Genomic DNA, 20,875 nt, shown 5'->3' with positions numbered 1-20,875 from the left:
TTTATCGTATATATTCCTGATATCCTCGATGCTCAAAACTCAAAGAACTTAAATTGGTATTACAAACTCCATAATAATTATTGAAAAACATGAGTGATTCGAGTCAAGTAATTGATGAAATAATATTTGGGTATTTACTCTTAGTTTTAGTTCCATATTTACTATTTTAAATTTAAGTTATTCTTTATATATATATATATATATATCTTTAAAATGATTTTTCTTAACAATTATCATAATAATATTGAAACTCAAATTGATATTAACGTCCATTTTCATATATATATATATATATATATACATATATATATATATATATAATACATGTATATATATATATATATATATATATATATATATATATATATATATATATATATATATATATATATATATATATATATATTCGTAAAGTGCAGTGGACCTTTTCTTTTCCTCTTCTTTGAACTTCGATTCCGAAAGCCGAGCACCGCAGCCAAAGGTCCTTTGGTCTCCATTCCACCGGGAATCTTTGCTTGTTATTCTTGTTTCCCTGTCTAATTCGATCGGGTTCTTGCTGCGTGCGTTGGATTCAGTGAATCGATAATGGAGGGCAGCGTGTCGGATCCCTCGAACGGGGAAATCGCCGCCGAGGGGCGGAAGGAGAGCGCGCTCGACCAGTGCTATCGCCTCTTCAATCGCCAGCGGTCGATCCATCAGATAATCGGCGGCGGCAAAGGTACTTTGTGTCTTGTCGTTGTTTGATCGAGCAGCTAAAGGTAGTCCGTGCGGTGTTTGTTGTTCCGAAGAGATGTTTCTTGATGTTTGGGGCTTAAGGTAGGGATTTTTTCTTGAATTGTGCCATGAATGGTTCTCCTAGGGTTTCTACCGTGCGTTCGCTATTTTAGGAAAGTATTTGCTACTTGTTCTACAGTTGGATCATGTAGGCAACAAGTTTTTCTTCTTTAGCAACAGTACCCGTACTATACTAAGCGATTTTGGTGCATATGGAGGGCGATATATTGACTTCTTCTCTTTTTTGTTTCTCGATGAAATTTGTGATGTTATGGAGGCTCTGTGTTTCAAATCGGAGTTGATTCTTTTCCTTTAAATTTTTGTTACTAAAATATATGATAGAAAAGCAGAATGAAACAAATTAAATTTTCTTTCACAATATGCTAGTTTGGAATTGGAGCATCAAAGTAAATGAGGGGGAAAAAAAATTCTTGATAGTCTACTCAAGAGTGGTTAAGATCATGAACCGAGAAATACTTCTCTGTTATAGTTTCTCTTGATTGTAACTTCTTGAAATAAAGAGCTAGAAGGAAAAAGACTTTGTGATCTTCTTATGGACACTTCCTGTAAGATGTGTAACTTAGGCTTGATAAGTCCAGTACATGTCTGACACTAGTTGGGCTTAAAATCACCTTCGATGATGGTTTTTGAAGATTGTAACAAGATCTAGTAGCCTTCATAAGCCAATATGTCTTGCCAACCCTATTTGAGGCTTAGTCGGCCAGTACGTGGGTCTTGGTTGTCATGTAAATAGTTATTCTAGCATGAGTCAGCTTACATGTTGCCACCTTGGTTGGAATTTGATTAATCTCCATGGAGGTTTGCTATGACAAATTAGCTAGAATCATAACTTACCAAATGCAGTATTTTATAGATTATTCGGAGGAGAAAAAAATTTACATCAGCCTATTTTCATATGAAGAACATGCTTCCATTTCTTAAGTTACCTACTTTTATACAAATTTGCATCCGTATTTTTAAGAGCTCATCTAAAGTAGAGTCCGAGACTCCCTATATGGATATACTATAGATTAGGCTTCATATTATAGTACTATTGACTCAGAGGTTTTGAAGGTCTATGCTAGTGAGTTTTTTGTGAGGTGATGATGTCAAATTTATTCTCCCACAACTTCTGTAAATAAGTGAGGAACTACCCAAGTGGCATGATTGGATATACTCTATTTATTCTAAATAAATTTAGTTTCTCTTACCTATCCCCCTTTTCTCTTCTCTTTCCCTCTTCCCTCTTATTCTTTCTAGATGTACTGCTTCCTCTCGAAGAAAGGTGACTTCTTGATAGGAGGAACCCATTTTATCAGAGACCAGTACATAGCATTTTGATCAACAATAGATTGCAAATATGTTTACTTGTTTGTATGAGCTAATCGATAGACATATATTAATTTAGAGCTGAGATATATGATAATGACATTATGAAAATGAATTTGTAATGCTTTATTCTGATCTCTCATGATAGTAAAAAAATTGATATCCTTAGAAATTTTGGCCTACTTAAAGGATGGATCTCAGTGTGACAATAAAATTGCTTCTTTGCCATCTGAGCGGTCAAGATTCTGGTTGCAAAGCCCATCACTTTGCTTATAGGGGTAAGGTTGTGTCCATTGACCTTCTTTGAACGCTTTGTGCACTGAGCTACTGTTAGAGATGTTAACCAATTTAGAAGTATTAAATTGATGAACTTATTGTCCTTTCTAGTTAATTACCATTCATGCCCTTTCAAGTGGATTACCATTCATGTTAACATCCTTATCTTAGGGACATGAATTGCCGTTCATGTCCTCTCTTTGTTTTCTAGATGCCAACACTTTTTCCTAAATGACTTTGAGATTATAAACAGTCGAAATTATGAGACCCTCAAATGTAAGGGTCACTCTTAAAAGCAAGGGCTTCTCCCAAAATATTTATATAGCAAAAGAAAATGAAATAAACAACAGTAACAAACCATAATACCACAACTATTTATGGTTGACTATATGAATTTTTTCCCCCATTAAGCTCTAAGCAACATCTTTAGTTGAATCAATAGAATTTAATGAAGCCTTTTGGGTTTTTTTTTGGGTTTTCTTTCTTCCGTATATAACATATACCTAAATAATATGAATGTCTAACATATAAATAAGCATGTAGAGTTGTATGAACACACAAGCTAAAGAAGTTTGGGCTTGCTTCAACTTGGTAGCTCGAACTTTTGGAGTTACGCCTTCTGGGTTTAACTATGGGAATCTATTTAACCAGTATCTTGATCTATCCAACCAATATATCACCAATATTTTTAGTTCTCTACTTGCTTTCATGATGTGTAGAGCTTTAGCCCTTGGTCTCCTTGACTGGGGTCAACAAAATAAGCCATCATTTTGCAGGTCGAGTGAATAAAGAGAACTAGAATACTGTCACTTGAATGTATCATTAGCTTCTAAGTACTTGGTACTTGGCCTGAAGCATGTGTTGGTATGTTTTCCTTGAACATTGTCATTTGATCGCCGAACAAGTTTTTACATGCATTATCTAAAACCATAAGGCCTAAATAGATATAGATTCAAATACATGAAGGTTTAATTTCTACTATGATAGATTTGGACATAGATCATGTTTGCAACGGTATATTAAATCCTATTATTCTGAGATGACAGTCTTTCCAAACTTACCATCTTATAGTACAGAGTTTTTTACAATCTTACTGTGATTGGGATCACAAACCAAAAAGCTAGCATATAATGTGATTTATCTTCTCTTCTGATTTGCTACTAGAGCTTCTATTTAAATGCAATATGACTTGTGCTTGTATTTATATAGTTGTTTCATTCTGTAATATCCTAAGCTGTTGGTTTTCTCCTTAGCTGCTGATGTCATTCTGTGGAAACGCCGATGGATTTCAATTGCTGTTATGATAGGTGCAACCATTGCCTGGTTTTTATTTGAGCGATCTGGATTATCATTCCTGACAATCTGCTCGGACATTCTGCTCATTTTGATTGTAATTCAATTTGTCCGGGCAAACAGTGCTGTGCTTTTAGATAAGTAAGATATCATTTTATTGTATTTTTATAAGTAAACTCTTGTTTTGTTTTGTTTCTGTTCAAAGAAAACAACTTTGGAATTCTCTGACAACGATTTTTTTCGGGCAGGCAACTCCAACCATTGCCAGAATTAGTTTTATCAGAGGAAATGGTGAACAATGCTGCTGCTTCTTTTCGTGTTAAAATTAATAATATGCTGATGATGGCCCATGATATCACTCTTGGCAAAGACTTCAGGATATTTTTTCAGGTCAGCAATGGTTTATCCTTTTAAATCATAGAGTTCACAATGCTCACTGCCTTGTTATTGTCACAGCAGAAGTATTCAGCAGTTGTTTTGTTTATAGGTGGTGGTTATCCTCTGGCTATTGTCTGTTGTTGGAAGTTTCTTTTCATTCTTCACCCTTGCATACATAGGTATGCTTTTCTTTCACTCATCATGATGAATAAAAAGCTGCAGCACATGCTTCAGTAACAACACAAAGTGTCAATGAATAGTAGTCGCCTAAATAGATGGCCATCCACACTTATTCTCACACATTCTGATGCATGCACAATAGACAGTTATATTGAGATGGTCTTGCAGTTTATTGAACCATTGCAGTTTAGATATTTCATATCCTTTGCTTTTCAAAGCAACTCCCAAGCATACTTGGGCATGAGATATGCTTTTCCTGCATTAATCTGTAAACATGCTTGGGCATACTTGACGGTTGAATTTTTATTTAGTCCTGAATTGAATGTGGTTGTCCAGGCTACTAACATTTTCTGTTTGCTCCAATGGAATGCTGAAATATTAAACCTCATTTAAATTGTCTTTTCTGGCTGTCTGAAATCAGACCAATTTCCTTCATCCTGAATTCTGCTGATTTGATGTTTGTTGCACAACAGGGATTATAGTGTCATTCACAATACCTGCATTATATGATAAATATGAAGATCGTGTAGACAGATATGCTGGGATGGTTCACCGGAAAATTTCCAAACACTACAAGATAGTGGATGAGAACGTGATCCGCAGACTCCCGAGACGATTTTCCAAGAGCAAAGATGCATAATCTAAAAGATTTTGATATACCAGTTCAGATGTCATGTTTTCATGTGTTGTCTTCTTTCTTTGTGATAGGCGCATTCATAAGAAACCATCTGTGACTTCAGTCATCTGTATATTGAGTTGTAAAGTTTTAATTCATGAAAGTTTAGAATGATAAATTTGAAAGTTTCAGTGTAATTTGAATTATTTTTCTCCCTGTAATTTGAAAGAATTGGACTGCAAAGAATAAAGAGAAATTATCACTACTACAAATCTCTGGTTGAAAATTTGTGCTGGTGATGATACTCTGGAAATAAGTTGCAGTGATCAAAGTTCATTTCTGTCTCTGATGTTTTTATCTTTCCCTCAACCCGAAGGGCCAAATGTGTTGATTCCACTTAATTTATTGATCTGGAATCTGAATCTTTGTATCTTGATCTGTTTTAGGTTCAGTGATTAGGCTAATCAAACTATATAAATGTGCTGAATTCTCTCCATAACAATCTCTGCATTTTAGGCTTACGAAACCAAGAATCCATCTTCTAATTAGGTTACTCTGATATACATTATAAGCCATAATATTAGTACCTATCTTTGGTAGGATCTCAGGAATAAATTACGAAATCAGAATTTGCCAATCCTTATATAAGACGAATTCTTACAGTCATTACTTTTCCAATATATATATATATATATATATATATATATATATATATATATATATATATATATATATATATATATATATTGAGGTTAATTTCCTAACACTATCCATGCATCATGGCCTTTGCTTTCTTAATTTCTAACAAGGCACTCATTCCACGTCACAACTTATACTTGATATCTGTAATTATAATCATCATTAGGTAGGCCTCAGCGGGTGCTAATTAAGCCACCTCAGCGTCCAACCACAACGAAGGCCTCAGCCTAAAAGAAGCAGCAGCCTTCGAGCGAGGCTACGAGTCCTGCCGGCAGCGGCGCTAGAACTGGCCGCCCTCGAAGGTCTGCCCGAACTGCCACCCGGCTGGCGCGACGTTGTAGCTGGTGACGGTCCGGCCGTCGCTGGCGGTCAGCTGGAAGGAGAGGCTCTGCCCGTCGAGGTAGGAGTTGCTCTGCCAGTTCTGGCCCCAGTTGCGCGACATGGTCTGCCACCCGCCCTTGGACCCCTTGATCGACACTGCGTGCACGTCGCCGACGCCGCCGACGTTGGTGATGAGCACCAGGTTGAAGTAGGAGTGGCCGTTGATGGTGAACCTGATGCCTCCCTTCTTCACGCAGGGCACCCTGCAGAACAGTGGTCACAACACGGCGTGAGACGCTTGCTTTGGGCGGGGGGGAAACCTGACAAGGTGGGGGACGGCCGGTGGTGGCACCTGCGGAATGAGACGGGGACGATGCCGGCACGGTACTGCGCAATCTGGAGGAAGGCGGGCTCGGCGAGGTCGAAGTGCTGCAGCGGGGGGTTGCACCACCCGCCGTTGTCGTTGGGGAGGGCGTAGTTGGGCGGACAGAAGTTGGTAGCGGTGACGACGATGGAGCCCGGCAGGCACCACCTGGCGTCGTCGGCGCACCGCATCTCGTAGCAGGAGCCGCAGCTGAGCCCGTTGTTGAACAGCGCCGTGCTCAGCGCCGCCGTGTTCGTCCCGTACCCCTGGCTGTAGAGGTTGCCGTACCCACAAGCTCCTCCTGATGAGCCCAACACATGGCAAAGCTTAGCAATGGCGGAGTCCAAGGCGTACCATCAACCATTATTCTTTGAGTTTGGGAACTCACCCATGGTGCCGGATGCGTCGCCGCCGCCGTAGAACGTAGCATGGGCGTTCTGCCACCCGTAGGAACCTGCCAAGGCCCCAGGTACGAAGAAGCCGAAGGAAGACATCGTGAAGAAGAAGAAGAAGATAGCATGGGAGAGGGAACACCTTGGCCTAGCCATTAAAAGATGTTGCAGTGGGCAAAGGAAGAAGAAGAGGTGGTTCGTATTGGTTGGGATGTGAAGAGAAGGGGAGGGAAGGTGGTCTATTTATACCAAGAGCGGAGGAGAGGTGGACATGGACATGGCTCCTGCACTGGTATCTCTAAGCAAAGAGACAAGTCGGCTGCCCGCCATGGACTTTGAGAACGACTGCAGCGATCATCCAAATCAGAAGCACATGCATGTTGTCTCTTCTTCATCCTCTCTCTCTCTCTCTCTCTCACACACACACACACACAATCTACTTTCCAACAAATGGCAGGCATGGTAACAACAGGAATGGGACAAATATCCATGTACAGATTTAAGACAGTGGCACATTGATCCGCTACGTGTTTCTTCGGGTTTCCATCACTGCTCGAGTCCAAGCTTTGCACATCTACTAGAGATGTCAGTGAAAAGGAACCACACTCTTCCTTATCGACTGCATCACTCTCTTATGATCCAAGTCACTAAAGTACATTGCTTCTAAAGGTAAACACATTAGCATTCTTAAATTGCAAGAATCATCTTAGTAACATTACATTCCCAAATATTAGGTATGCAATCATTTGATGATCAACTATTTGTTGTCATTAAATTAGGTGAAGCCATTAATATAAGAGGATACATCATGGCATCATTGTGATACTGTTGTTAGATAAGCTACTGTCTCCAAAATACAAGTAAAGCATTTGACTTTTGGACACAAATACTTGCTTTCAGTAGAGGAAGTCTGTCTCTCAATTAAGGATTCAAAGTTGGCCTACCATGTTAGCTTCACATGTCTTGCCGGGATTTCCGCGCTCTTCACATGGAGAGAGAGAGAGAGAGAGAGAGAGAGAGAACAAGAAAAGGAGAAAGAGATTGAGAGAGAGAAGATCGTCTATTTCCTCCAATCAATGAGAAAATGCCCACAGAATTTGTACTTGTGATTGATTCGGTGTTGGGACTATGGCATGAAACGATGGGTGGAATAATATTGGTCAAAGTTGCCTACAATCTTCGACTCTTGTGATTTTGCACATGAGACTATCCGTAGTTAAGGTTAATTTTATCGCATGATAATGGTATTTTATTTTGTTATATAATGATAGAAAAAGAGATGGACAAAAATAGGTAAAGCGAATGTCACATTAAGAGTAACTAAGAGAGCTAAATCGAATCATAATCATCGTATTTGTCATCTAACATTAAGGTTAATAGGTTTGATTAATTCAAATATGATGATCGAATTGTTAAGGTGGATCAAACTAGTATTTATGCTCGACATGATATAATAAGATTAACTAAACCCATACATACATATATATATATATATATATATATGTCATGGACCTATTGATTAGGGGTTTAAATCATGCTTATGATCATATTAGTGGACAATTATTACAAAGAAAGATGTGATACACCACCACCCAATCCACAAGCCATAACTGTTCACCCTGCAAATTGCTCAGCTTTTTTGGACTCCCAACATCATGATGTTGAAGAATAGCATGACTCAAGGTGCAATGCATCACACGATTCACTCCAAGGAGGGGGATACCATTCTTCACCAAGTTGGCCTGCATCCAATCCCCACCCACATGCCTCTCTATAAACCACAGACACTTTCTTTCTTATCTCCTACATGTCTCTGCCAAAACCTTCTGCATCTGTCTGTCTGTCAGACTTGCACCAGAGTTTGCACCCCTCATGTGCCTCTTCCTCCTTGTGGGGCACCATGATCTCACTTTCCAGTGATTCACACTACCAAAGACAACCAGCTTCTGTCAGCCAACACAAGCCTGAGAAAAGCCCCACAAGAGGGTGTGTCCTGTGGCAGCCGATGGGAGATGGAGAAAGGGTTGAGGAGAGGTTGCTTTCCGAGGGAGATAGGGGAGGAGGACAAGGCAAGTGCTGAGGGACAGCCTCATGTGGCTGTGGCTTTCCTTCTCCGCCATGGATGCAGCTAACCTTCAGTGAGAGGTTTGGAGCAGCTGAGGGTGTGAGTTCAGGCACCCTCTTCTTGCGGCCATGGCATGGCAAGGGACAATAATAAATAGCAAATGATGTATCTATGTCTTAAGCTTTTAAATGGAATGACATCGACAACATTTAAGATGATATTAGAACGAAAGATCTCGTGTTCTTATATCATCCACTTATTGGATTGATAAAGTCGTCGTGAATATAAATGGATGATCCAAAATTTCAAAGATTGTCACACCATTTCTCTTCTTATATTCGTGACCTCTTTGGTTTAGTTTATTATTGTTAACCTATGTATGTGTCATACCCTCTGCCACTTCCTTTAGCCAAGCCATGAATCAATTAGTGGAGCATTCTAAACCTACGTCTCAAAGCAAATGGGCACCTGTTTTTGTTTAACTCAAATTTAGTATAATTTTTCATCCTCCGATAATCTAAAAGAACTATTAAAACATTAGGGGATCTCCTAAGAGTTTGTTTTGTGGACTATGATGGTAGCTAGGATGAACATTTGCACTTAGTAAAGTTTTTCTTGCAATAATAACTATCATTTGAATCCTCAAATGATATCTTTTGAAACTCTATATAGAAGAAGATATAGATCTCCATTTTATTGAAATAATTTAAGAAAAAATAATTATTTGGAATTCAGATGATTCAAAAGGATATTCAGTCCATTTCATACGATATTACTAACAACCTAGAGTCGATAAAAAAAAAATGACTTTGAGTTTGAAGTGGATGATCATATCTCTTTCAAAGTATTATCGATAAAAAATGAGATGAGATTTGAGAAAAAAGGGAAAGCTATCTAGAGACACCATACTATCATCACTCTAAAAAATTCATAATGTGTCTTATGTGTTAATGCTTCGAAAGTATATTGTGGATTCCTTGCACGTCTTATCCTACTAACCACTCCAACTATAACAAGATGCTACTTACGTGGAGCAATCGATATAAATTCTAAAGTAGAAGGTGCATAATTTCAGAAAGAAGAGAATACCCTTAATGAAGGTCCATTAGTAGCATCATACAACTTGAGAACGAAAGAAGGAAGTCAAAGAGAAATATCCTTATTTATGTATTAATTAAAATTATTTTTTGAATTAGGGAATAAATTCCTAAATGGGAGAAGATGCTGTAACCACGACATCTTTAGTTCAATTGGAGGGGCATAATAGTCTTTTGAACTAAGATTTTGTTATCAACTTGATGAATTCCATTCATTGCTATATTCTATGGATTCTAATAACACATCAAATGTTATATGTTATATGTTATATATATATATATATATATATATATATATATATATATATATATATATATATATATATATATATATATATATATGATTTTGAAAGGTGCTTTAAGGCCCAAATAAGAGGCCCAAAGAGGGGAAAGGGAGCGTTTTCACATGCTAAAGAGCCGCGCCCTTTTCGGTTCAAAGTATGAAAACCGCATCCCCTCTCACTCTCCCATTTCAAACTCCGTCCCCTCTTTGTCTTCCGCTCTCTTTCTTTCTCTCCATCGCCCTAACCCTAAGTGTTCTCGATCCCCTGCGCCATCTCCCCATTCCGTTTTCTTGGACTCGGAACTGGATCGATTGAAATTCGGGAATGGCGTCGGATGCATCCGCCGCGGTGCAGGTGTCTCGAATCAAGGTATGGAATCGGCTTAGGGTGTTGTGATCTTGATGTTCTTTTTCTGTTTTGTCTTCCGCTTATGCGGAGTTTACCCATTGGAGGAGGAGGGGGAGACGAGCGATTGCGAGGGGGACATCGAAGGGCGACGGGATGGGTCTAAGCGGATGAAGATGCGTGATCTGGAGTCGGTGCTTGGAGTCGAAGGTGAGTCGGCTTGTTCTGGTCTTTCTGGGCTCCGCTTTCTTGATTTAGGAACGAATAGGTTGATTTTGCATCTGCATGTGGTTTTTAGGCCTGCAAATACGAAAAAAAAAACCCGTCTTTTTGTTGGGAAGATTGTGCATCATGAGATTACTTAGTGTTGTTGTTATTGATTTGTCTATTATTTCGATAAACTACTTAATTTTACACATTCTTTCATAAGAGATAATACTGAATTTATCATGTAATTGTCATCTTACTGGAATTCCAGTTCAAAAAGACTTAGAAGTGGAATGACTTGTACCAAATTTCGGTTCCTATTTTCCAATATGAAGCTTAGGTCTAAAAGTAGTGTCCGAGTCTTGGACAGCGTTCCGATTGCTGAGTTATCAGATAATTTATAAATTGTCTTTGAACACATCTAAACTTCACTTTGACTTATTAATTAATATCAATCAATTATAGTTGTTTAGATTTGTTGGGGAAAACTCATTTGTGCGATAGCGTTAAAGAGGGATGAGACTTGGTACTACTGCTACACTGATTAATCATAATTTTGGCAATGAGGCTGCATTAATCTTCATCAAGAAATTAAATTATAACATGTGATACACTACACAATAAACAGAATATTGGTTTCGTGCTATCTTCTTATGTACTGATTATTCACAGGACACAACATGCAATATGATAGTCTAGCAAAATCCATTCCTAAATGTGTTCAATTTTTTTCCCTGACACATTTGCTTATTGATGATTTTGTAAACCACGGTGTGTCCTAATGGAGAAGAGGTTGCTCTGTTTACAGGTGAAATTTAAGATGTCCGAAGAAGTGAATTTTTTAGGATAAGTTATCTTCAATTCTATATGATTGTTATTTCATTCGCATTTACTACCTGCACCAGTGTGTTAGTTCCACTTTACCTTCCTAAGCCTAACTTTGTTAAATGATTTGTGTCCTAGGAATTAGAAGCTGTAGTTTAGATTCATCAACCACAAATGAACTCAAGGTACCTGGACATGATCATAAAGAAGAGCGTCATTCTGAAATTCTAGTGGCTACCACATCTGTGCTTTCAGATACGCTTGCATCAGAGACTACATGTCATAGTTCTGTCGAACATGTTCCTGCTTGTCTGACTTTGGGTCCTGCTGGCAGTACGAATCCATTTATCCTGGGGCATGAAAATGTGCCGATATCTGCTAAGGAAATTAGCAGACAGTCTTTTCCCATTGAGAAAAATGAGGGTGAACAAGGTAGCACTAAAATGACGGGCCTCACAGTGGATCTTAATTCGATTGCTACATCTAGTACAGCCGAACATGATTTTTTCTATCCTTACAAGAAGTTAGGACAGATTAAACCTGCAGATGCCTCCGAGAGTGGTAGCACCACTGGTCCAGTTGAGGAAAGCGAACCTTTGAGAGTGTGGAAAGAAATGAAACAGAATGGTTTTCTTTCATCTTCACGTGGAAGCATACTGATGCCCAAGCAGCAGGTTCGCCAGCCAAGAAAGAGAAAATATGACGAACTTAAAAGAAAGACCGAGTTTGCAAAGAGAGAACAGGTTAACAGGTTCAACAAAATAGCTGCTCCTTGTGGATTGCTTTCTGGACTAAACCCAGGGATCATCAACCACGTCAGAAATAGCAAGCAGGTTCATTCCATCATAGATGCCATAGTGCACTCTGAAAGGCGTGATAATCAAACCCAAAATAGAATCACTGACCAAGCAGAAAGAGGAATTAAAGAGACTAGTGATAGAAGAAAAGAGCATATCTGCAGCCAAGATTCAACCACCAAGCAGGTGATTTTAAGCGAGCCATGTATTCCTCCAAGGACTGAGTATCCAGGTGAGAACGAAAACGAAATGGTTTGGCATACTTTTCATCAGGGAGCTTGTGCAACTTCACAGCTGACCACAGAATGTGAGGGTGATGCGCTTAAACTGAAGGTCTCATCAGCTACAGCACGCACTTCAGAAAATGTTAGCAGTGCAACGATTGATGAATTTTCTGCAAATCAGGAAAATGTTGACTCTTTATCTCTTAAAGGTAGTAATTCAAATATTAGAATAGTGGATTTGCTTTTTTTGCATTGATGAATTGTTGGATTGTACTTGTGCAGTTGCTATAGAGGTTGCAACTGTGTGGCCTACTGAATAGAACTTAAGTTCTACTAAATCCTTAAGCATGATGGATAGTTTATATATACTAGCAAAATGCATATGAGCTAACTTGATCTTCACTGACAGCTGCTAATGTTGCTTCTCAGTGGTTGGACCTCCTTCAACAGGACATAAAAGGGCGCATTGCTGGTAATAATATATTAACTCAAAAAAAAATTGTAGCTGTGTGAGTATAGATTTCTTATATATCAAATTTTTTTGTTTGTGTATGAAGCACTAAGGCGCAGCAAGAAGAGAGTGAGGAATGTTATACAGACTGAACTGCCTTATCTGTTATCTAAAGAGTTTACGTCTAACCAAGAAAATGAACCAAATTTTGCACAATCATCTGAGGCTGGTTCAACAAAAGCAATTTCAGAAATGCATGTGGTTCGTTGGAGATCTCTTTTCAGTCAGATGGATAAAACACTATATGAGGAGGGAAAGCACCTTGTGAGTATAAACTGTTGCTTTAGTAATTTTCAATTGTTTCTCTTTTCAGAAATTTGAAGTGTAACATATTTACCCGTTGATTGTTGGCATTAATTTTTGTTATCTAAAGTTGTTTACCTTTTCCAAGATCTAAGCTTATTAGTATATTATTCTTCATCAGTAATGTTATTGCTGCCTTGACTTTAATAATGGGGTTGTTAGTTAGTCCATTTCATTTTCATATATTTATACTTTGAGCAATTAAAAAATTTCTTCAAGAATGCACAAATGGGAGAGGTTTCTAATTAGGATTTTTAGCATGTTAAATTTCTGTGTGCCTGCCACTTGAACTACATTTTGATCATGAAAGATGTCTCTGCATGTTGACTTCTTGAAATGTTGCGTGGATAATGGTGGTTCTTATTCTTTTCCAGGAGAGCTGGTTAAAGCAAGTTCAAGAAATGCAACTACACTGTGAGAATGGTCTCAAGTTTGTTTCTTCTGGTGCTTCTTCTCATCTAAATTTGACACATGATTCAAGGTTCGTAAACTTTTCCAAACTTCTCACCTACAGTATCCAGTTTATACTGCAGATTGCTTTTATAGGTTGCACCGTGCACAGCTTAATGGTGATTTTGACTCTTGACACTTAATCAAGATACGTATTATGTTTTTCAGCCATCTGTATGATTCATTCAAAAGAGCTGGCATGTTATTGACTCTTACTCTACTTTTATGATGTAGAAATGTGTATTCGTTCACATGTATGCGTATCGAAAAAATAGTTAATTCTGATAACAAATTGTACCTACTGATACATTAATTGTTACAAAAAGTATTGAGATAAGCCGGGTCCTATCGACCAATTATGGTAGGTTATGGCTGATTTCAGTCACACAACACGATTACTTCAACCAAATCTCATTAGAATACCATATGTTTGCTTTGTCTTTTTCTTTCTATGGAATCACTGTGTATTACTGTGCATTTTTGGACTTGTTTAATTTCTTTATTTATCTGATGCTAGCTAATGAAGTATTTCCAATATGGTTTGTTTTGTTCCCCGCAGCAAATTGAAGAAATCTGAGTCTACCGAGCGGGAGTATGCAGTGCGGGCTGCTGCAGCATCCATCTACTCCACATGCAACTTGATCATGACCAGAGGAAACGTGCAGTGTTTCTGAAGTGTTCCGAGTTTGCCTTTCCATCACTAATTATATAACGATCCTCGCAACAGACTCACCACTTTGGTGGGTTAGGATGGTGACTTGGGATTGCTTTGTCTCTTTCTGTAGTTCCACCGTTAGCCTAATCTCTGTTGAAGTTTCATCTGTTTCAATCTACTATGAAACCTCAGATACTGAAAGTGCCTTTTGGAAACAATGCAGTTTCATCGATGCATGGAATTGTTTCAGAATGCAGTTTCAACAGCTTCTTTCAATGCACCAACCAGCAGAGAGAGACTGCAAGGTTTGCCAGCTTCTCTAACCAGGCTTATCCTGTTGATCATGCTTTGTATGCTACAACACTCTTTCAATCCCTCATGCCCCACATTGGTAATAGGATGATGATAACTGACAGATTCACTAATCAGTTTACAGATTCAACAGCAGCATAAACATATGATTAATACATGATAGTTTTAAATCATTTATTATGAGTATACTTACACTATACAGGTCGTCATACATCTATACATCCTTTTCGATGATACTCTCTTTATTCATGCATAATATGAACCATTCTTAATAGTTGATATTGATTCAACATATTGTTACTTGGTTTTTCAAGCTCTAACCTATTTACTATTAGACATTTATGCTAAAAAATAAAAAAATTATAGTTTTATTTGAACGTAGTGTGGTATCGAAAAATGAGAGCTAGATAATTGTTTGAGGTGAAAATAGATTTGATAATTATAAATATATAAATATTAAATAAAATTTTTTATTGCTATATATAACAAAAATCATTCACGCATGGATCCATCTTCTCGAGTTTGTTTGTATGTCTGTGAACAATGTATTTCACCAAATTTTAAGTAATTTTGGGTGAACTTACTACCTTTGGTTATGTACCAAAAATGTATATGCGGTGCGGTAAAAGAGGTCCTTCAATTTCAATAAGATTCTATTGGGCCTCAACGAGTCCTACCCATCTTTCCGTAGCAAAATATAGATCGATGACAACAACTTTTAGTGAGATTATTCGAGTTGAAGCAATCATCACAAGACTTGATGATTCATCATCATATATGACCACCATCCTTATACTATTACAGCTAAGTAAGTTGCATTGATCGTTTGCATAGCAAAATAATTTTATCGTTTACTCGGCATACACTCTAATACGAGTGTAAGGATCACATTATATTTAATGATTAACTACTGTATTATGTCTGGAATGACAATATCAAATCCAATTATTCGTTGCCGTTTTCATAAAAAAATATATATGAAGACCCGTATTGTTTTCACTTTATTGTAATACCACCAACACTAGATAATTCTTCTCATTTTTGTAATGTAATAATTATATTATTATTATATATATTATGAAAAAGTTTTAGAAAATTCTATCTTTGACAAATTCTCACGTAGCATCCTAATTCAAAATTTCTTATAAATATAAAATTATTTTACCCTAGTGCTAAGGTGAGACGGGTTCGATAAGGATCGATAAAATTCACAAAGATAACAATAGATCCAATGAAATGAAAAGACGACATAAGGACGAAGCACGATGAAGGTAACGACGGATCTAATAAAGATAGGGATAAATTGATCTTTTGACAAAGAACGCTATACGAAAATTTTTTAAAATTGACACCCTTCAGATATTTTTTTTGGATTTAAAATAAGGAAAGTTCCATTGCTTCTCTATATAACGTAGTCTTAATCCTTCGATTCTCCCCTCGATGCAATAATGGCCGATGCACTCGAGAACACCTGCAGTGTCGACGTCGTTGGTCCGAAGAAGCTCGGAAGAAGCAGTCCTCCCCTTCCCCACGACGTGCTCGTAGAGATCCTCTCGTATCTCCCGTCCAAGTCCTTCATCAGGCTCCTCTCTGTCTGCAAGACCTTCCACCGACTCTTGTCGGATTCTCATTTCCTCCTTTTACAGTCATGCCACAACACGGCCATCTCCGGCTTCTTAGCCCAGGACGCGCCCAAGACCGGCATCACGCACCTCCGCGTTGACCGATACGCCGACGTGCCCAGAAGCAGCCTCGAAGTCCTGAGGAAGATCCATTTTAGTATCCTAGGGTCATTCGGTGGCCTCCTCTTCGTCTTGCATTTGGACGAGAGACGTTCTCGTGGCACTGTCGGAAACATATTTGTCTACAACCTGACCCGTAGGACTCGGTGTCGGCTCCCCTCCCCGCCGTGCAAGTTAGTTTCCTGGGGTGGCATCGCGGCCATCTTCATGAACGACGATGACAGGGTGACGAAAGATTACAAGCTGGTCTACCTCAGTCGAAACTTCGCGCACCAGTGTCGGGTCTACGACTCGACGGCCTGGGCGTGGAAGAATTACGAGATGCTCGACTTCGGCAAAGGGAATCTAGACTACGAGCACCCGGTGGTCTGCGGCGAGACCGTGTTCTGGGTGTCGGGCGTAGATCAACTGACTGACCCGTACATCGTCGCCTTCGACACGAGGAAGGAGAGCACGCAGATTATCCCACTGCCGGAAATCGTAGTACTGACCGCTAATAAGTGGGACACGATGGCGATCGGCAAGTGGGAGGGGGAGTCGCTCTCTCTCATCCATTACCAAACGTTTTCTTGTGCGTTCACTCTGTGGTCGCTGACGAAGGCCACCGACGGTGCGGTGCGATGGGTGACGGCGCACGAGGTAAGTTTGGCCCAGATGGGATTCACGAAGATGAGGGAATACTGCATCATAACCTGCGTCATGCTAAGCGAGGTGGCGACCACCGCGTCACTTGTTTTCGACATCAATGACAAGGTGTACAGCTACAGCATAAAGGAGGGAAAACTGAAGAAGCTGGGATCCGCAGGATTCAATTACTTCACCTTGTTTCCTTATGTTAGTTCGCTTAGGCCATGCGGTAACTACGAGGAGAAGCTATTGGAAGCTATGTGAAGAAGACTTCTCTCTCTCTCTCTCTCTCTCTCTCTCTCTGTGCTTCTGAACTGTACGTAATGATGGTCTGTCGAGGTCACACTGATTTCCTTAATCCAATGTTGTTACTGATTTCCTTGATGGCAATGAAAATTGTTGTCTATTTATTCTATTTTCAAAAAGAAAAACCTTGTATTATGTTAGAAGCCTATCACAAGATGTGCTTTGGGTATTGGTAGCACACACAGAACAAACAAAAGGAAAGTAATGGTTCATGCAAATTAAAGGAGGGGTTGATTGATAGTCCTCAACAAATTAGACAACCAATGGCACACATTTCTCTCCTTATATTGATGTAATAATTTTATGACCATCATAGAAAGATATATGAAACCTCCTTAGTACATTTGGGGAACGAGGGTATAGAATATACAGGCCTAAATCCAAAAACAAATAGGTTTACGAAAATTGAAGAGTTCTAAAATATGGCTAACCACATCGCAAGATAATTTATCATAAGTTTTTATTTTGAAAATTTTTTAATATATGTTTGAAGAAAATAGATATCAAACATTTCCTTAAAATAATTTTAATACTATTTATTATAAGCTTTTCAAGAATTCTAAGATTTTGCCTTCTTTGTGTAGTATGATTAAGGAAATAATTAAAGTGAGTTTCTTAATGGTTTGGGCAAGTTAGGAATATAATATATTATGTAATAATTAAATAATTCGAAAATTATTAATTATTTTTCCTTTTTTTTTTTCAAGAATCTCTCTTCCTCACCTATATCTTTATTAATTGATTATTATCATATATATATATATATATATATATATATATATATATATATATATAATATTATACATACATACATATATAATAATAATAATAATAATAATAATAATAATAATAATAATACTAATAATAATAATAATAATAATAATAATAATAATAAAGAGAGATTTGAGTTTAGAATTTTACGATAAATTATCAAAAATTTTCTATTGAGTAAAATAAGAATGCTAGATTAAAATTATATCTTATAATTATATCTTATAAGATATAATTGACCTCCTTAACATTCCAATCTCTAAACTTAAAAAGATTAAAATCTCTATAATTATAAAAATAAAACATATAACTCAATTTACTCTAACACCATTGATTTTACCGACGAAAGCACAAAAATAATAGATAAAAAAAATAACTTTAAAGTTTTAATTGATGATGACGGATAACAATACCTCTGGGACCCTCATCTCTCGTTATTGTTCTCCTCGCCGATCATATCACCCGTTGCTCCTAACAACATCATTGTCCGTTACTAATTGGAACACAGAGGATCACGTTTTTACTTATTACTAACTGAAATATTTAAATTCTCTTTTTACTTATTACTTTCTTACTTTTATCAATAAAATAAATGATATTAAGATAAATGAAAGTAGAAGATTATTTATGAAGTAATTCGTAATTAGTTCCAACGCAAAATATTAATTTGTTGATGATTATTTGTGAACCTAAAAATAGCCAGCCAAGCGAGCACAAATTAAAATTGGAAAGAACAGTTTAAGCCAACCTCCCAAGTACCTAGTTTTATCATTAACCAGTTCAGGATTAAAGCCACAGGTTGAACTCAAAACATTTCTGGTTCATAATTTAACTAATTATTCGTGGACTATTTACTTACAGGATCGAAGCTATGCATCCAATATATACATGGTTACAGCTTCCACGAATACAAAGGAAACCACGACTTCTCACAAGAGGAAAAATGTATAGAAGAAAATTGTACCTTCATCAGCAATACCCGTTGCAGCTAAACCTCGTTAGTGACACACACTCGAGATGCATTCGGGCGAGATATATGGATCACTATACAAGATTCTTCCATGGAAAATGAGTTAGTAGAAGAGCTGGAAGAGAGATGATTCAATTTAGATTTACCGCAAGTTGTTATGTCCCTCGAATAATCTCCTATGAGCAGCTAGGCCAGCGGCAACAGCTGGAGGCAAATTCCTTAAGCTTCCATCTGGCTCATTCCTATCTTGGTGCAATTCAGATGGCCTTGCCAAGGGAAACAAGGACTCCACGTCTTGGAGTGTCAAAATGGGCTGATCTTGGTTTTTGCTGACTTTGGGACTGATGACGGAACTGACATCCCTTGTCATATTCAACTTGTAGATGCTCTCTTCTATAGTGTTCTTCACCTGTCATTACAGCGAAAAGTAACCAAATGAGGTAAGGATCACAATTTAGAAAAAGCTCTAGCACATACTAGGAATCGGTGAATGAACGTCTTCTTATCCTGCCCAACTCTGTGGATACGGCTGATTGCTTGTGCTTCAGCTGCAGGATTTAGCAGAGGTTCCATGAGAATGACATGCTGTGCTTCTAAGAGATTGAGACCGTTTGCACCGTGCTGGACTAGCATCATCAGAACTCGAACAGACTTGGATGAAGTGAGCTGCTCTTGTGTATTTTCACCTACTTGCATGTTTTCTTGTCCTTTAAATTGTGCAATTGCTACTTGTGATTTCCTGTATGTAAATTTGTTAATACAATGAATGAAAAGTGCATGCTACAAACATGATTCGTCCATGTAACATCATAACATTCACAGAAGGATGATAATATACTGGACCAGTATGATATAATCATTATGTGCATACCACAAACATGATTTGTGCATGTAACATCATAACATTCACAGAAGGATGATGATATGCTGGACCAGTATGATATTAAATGTGAGAATAGTCCCCTTATGCGCTAGCACACAGGTAAACATTACATTATTTCACACCTGCGTAGTTCTACAACAAATATTTTGCCAAGAAATTGGATCCAGGAGATATTTAATAAATATAAGGGAGGGTTTTAGTTCTCATAATACAAAAATAAATGATAGTTGATATCGATCATGTTACAAAAGTGTACCTGCCACCTTTCATCCGAACAAATGTGATACTGTTAGCAACTAAGGCATGTCCCAGCACATCAAGAACATCGTTCCAACTAGAGAACACGATAATTTTGGCCTCTTCATTATTTGAAGTTATCCACAATATTCTTCTTATAACTGCTTCGATCTTTAAAAAGCAAGAAGCAAAACAAAAATGTAAGAAGATGGTATATATTGTGAACACAAATAGTTATAATCAAAAGACATTATTGATGTATTGATATATTTCTTTAAGACAACTCATAAAAGGATAGGTTCTCTTCTGAAGTAGAAAAGTGCATTTTTAATTGGTTATGAAGTGGCTAGACAGGGTATAGATTCTTCAGCCCTCATCTTAACAACAACAAGAAGCCATAATATCCTCAGTATTTTTGCATCAGCCACATGGAATTAAATTTTCTCACCATTAGACTCTATGCACTGCAATATCCATAGTAAAAAAAAAATTCAAATTCTCTTTTTATTATTTGTAGTAAAGGCGCTCTCTCTCTCTCTCACACATACTTTTTCTTAAAGCATTATAAAATATGGTGGCACGACATAATAATAAAAGGATAACAAGATAATACTTAAGGTAAAATAAAAATTAAAATATGAT

General features: G+C 37.7%; 4 protein-coding genes across 6 annotated transcripts in view; 2 read left to right on the top strand and 2 right to left on the bottom strand.

The window, feature by feature from the left end:
- The first annotated feature begins 408 nt into the window (after positions 1-408).
- On the top strand, positions 409-5,118 carry LOC103977788 (reticulon-like protein B16). Its single transcript, XM_009393404.3, has 6 exons — positions 409-481; positions 576-718; positions 3,633-3,813; positions 3,921-4,062; positions 4,160-4,229; positions 4,704-5,118. Exons 2-6 carry the CDS (start codon positions 586-588, stop codon positions 4,868-4,870), a joined length of 693 nt encoding a protein of 230 aa, XP_009391679.2. The 5' UTR covers positions 409-481; positions 576-585; the 3' UTR covers positions 4,871-5,118.
- A 551-nt stretch (positions 5,119-5,669) lies between these two features.
- On the bottom strand, positions 5,670-6,848 carry LOC103974608 (expansin-A4-like). Its single transcript, XM_009389468.3, has 3 exons — positions 6,619-6,848; positions 6,219-6,531; positions 5,670-6,129 (listed from the first exon to the last, which is right to left on the bottom strand). The coding sequence occupies exons 1-3, from the start codon at positions 6,776-6,778 to the stop codon at positions 5,826-5,828; spliced, it is 777 nt and encodes a 258-aa protein (XP_009387743.2). The 5' UTR covers positions 6,779-6,848; the 3' UTR covers positions 5,670-5,825.
- A 3,413-nt stretch (positions 6,849-10,261) lies between these two features.
- Positions 10,262-14,661, top strand: LOC135582766 (uncharacterized). The gene is made up of 7 exons (XM_065141545.1): positions 10,262-10,437; positions 10,524-10,623; positions 11,584-12,675; positions 12,876-12,938; positions 13,024-13,241; positions 13,655-13,761; positions 14,290-14,661. The coding sequence occupies exons 1-7, from the start codon at positions 10,393-10,395 to the stop codon at positions 14,402-14,404; spliced, it is 1,740 nt and encodes a 579-aa protein (XP_064997617.1). The 5' UTR covers positions 10,262-10,392; the 3' UTR covers positions 14,405-14,661.
- A 3,836-nt stretch (positions 14,662-18,497) lies between these two features.
- Positions 18,498-20,875, bottom strand: part of LOC135582761 (uncharacterized) — a 39,558-nt gene continuing 37,180 nt past the window's right edge. For 2 of the 3 annotated variants that reach the window (XM_065142627.1, XM_009393400.3), the window contains exons 18-20: positions 20,253-20,404; positions 19,591-19,852; positions 18,943-19,522 (exon numbers count right to left, since the gene is read on the bottom strand). In XM_065142627.1, the coding sequence (XP_064998699.1) occupies positions 19,256-19,522; positions 19,591-19,852; positions 20,253-20,404 (681 nt within the window). In that variant the 3' untranslated portion in view covers positions 18,943-19,255. Of the gene's footprint in view, positions 18,615-18,942; positions 19,523-19,590; positions 19,853-20,252; positions 20,405-20,875 lie in introns of those variants that run through there. The other variant, XR_010494954.1, reaches the window with a different exon arrangement.

Source organism: Musa acuminata, chromosome BXJ3-3, assembly GCF_036884655.1.
Source record: "Musa acuminata AAA Group cultivar baxijiao chromosome BXJ3-3, Cavendish_Baxijiao_AAA, whole genome shotgun sequence".
Lineage (NCBI taxonomy): Eukaryota > Viridiplantae > Streptophyta > Magnoliopsida > Zingiberales > Musaceae > Musa > Musa acuminata.
The sequence above is the reverse complement of the archived record's forward strand: the minus strand, read 5'-3'. Positions and strand labels throughout refer to the sequence as shown.

Coding starts and splice junctions, on each gene's coding strand:
- LOC103977788 (XM_009393404.3), top strand. CDS start 586: ATGGAGGGCAGCGTGTCGGATCCCTCGAACGGGGAAATCGCCGCCGAG. Junction 719..3,632: donor GATAATCGGCGGCGGCAAAG/GTACTTTGTGTC, acceptor TTTTCTCCTTAG/CTGCTGATGTCATTCTGTGG. Junction 4,230..4,703: donor CTTCACCCTTGCATACATAG/GTATGCTTTTCT, acceptor GTTGCACAACAG/GGATTATAGTGTCATTCACA.
- LOC103974608 (XM_009389468.3), bottom strand. CDS start 6,778: ATGGCTAGGCCAAGGTGTTCCCTCTCCCATGCTATCTTCTTCTTCTTC. Junction 6,532..6,618: donor CGACGCATCCGGCACCATGG/GTGAGTTCCCAA, acceptor TGGGCTCATCAG/GAGGAGCTTGTGGGTACGGC. Junction 6,130..6,218: donor GTCCCCGTCTCATTCCGCAG/GTGCCACCACCG, acceptor ACTGTTCTGCAG/GGTGCCCTGCGTGAAGAAGG.
- LOC135582766 (XM_065141545.1), top strand. CDS start 10,393: ATGGCGTCGGATGCATCCGCCGCGGTGCAGGTGTCTCGAATCAAG. Junction 10,438..10,523: donor TGCAGGTGTCTCGAATCAAG/GTATGGAATCGG, acceptor CCATTGGAGGAG/GAGGGGGAGACGAGCGATTG. Junction 13,242..13,654: donor ATGAGGAGGGAAAGCACCTT/GTGAGTATAAAC, acceptor ATTCTTTTCCAG/GAGAGCTGGTTAAAGCAAGT.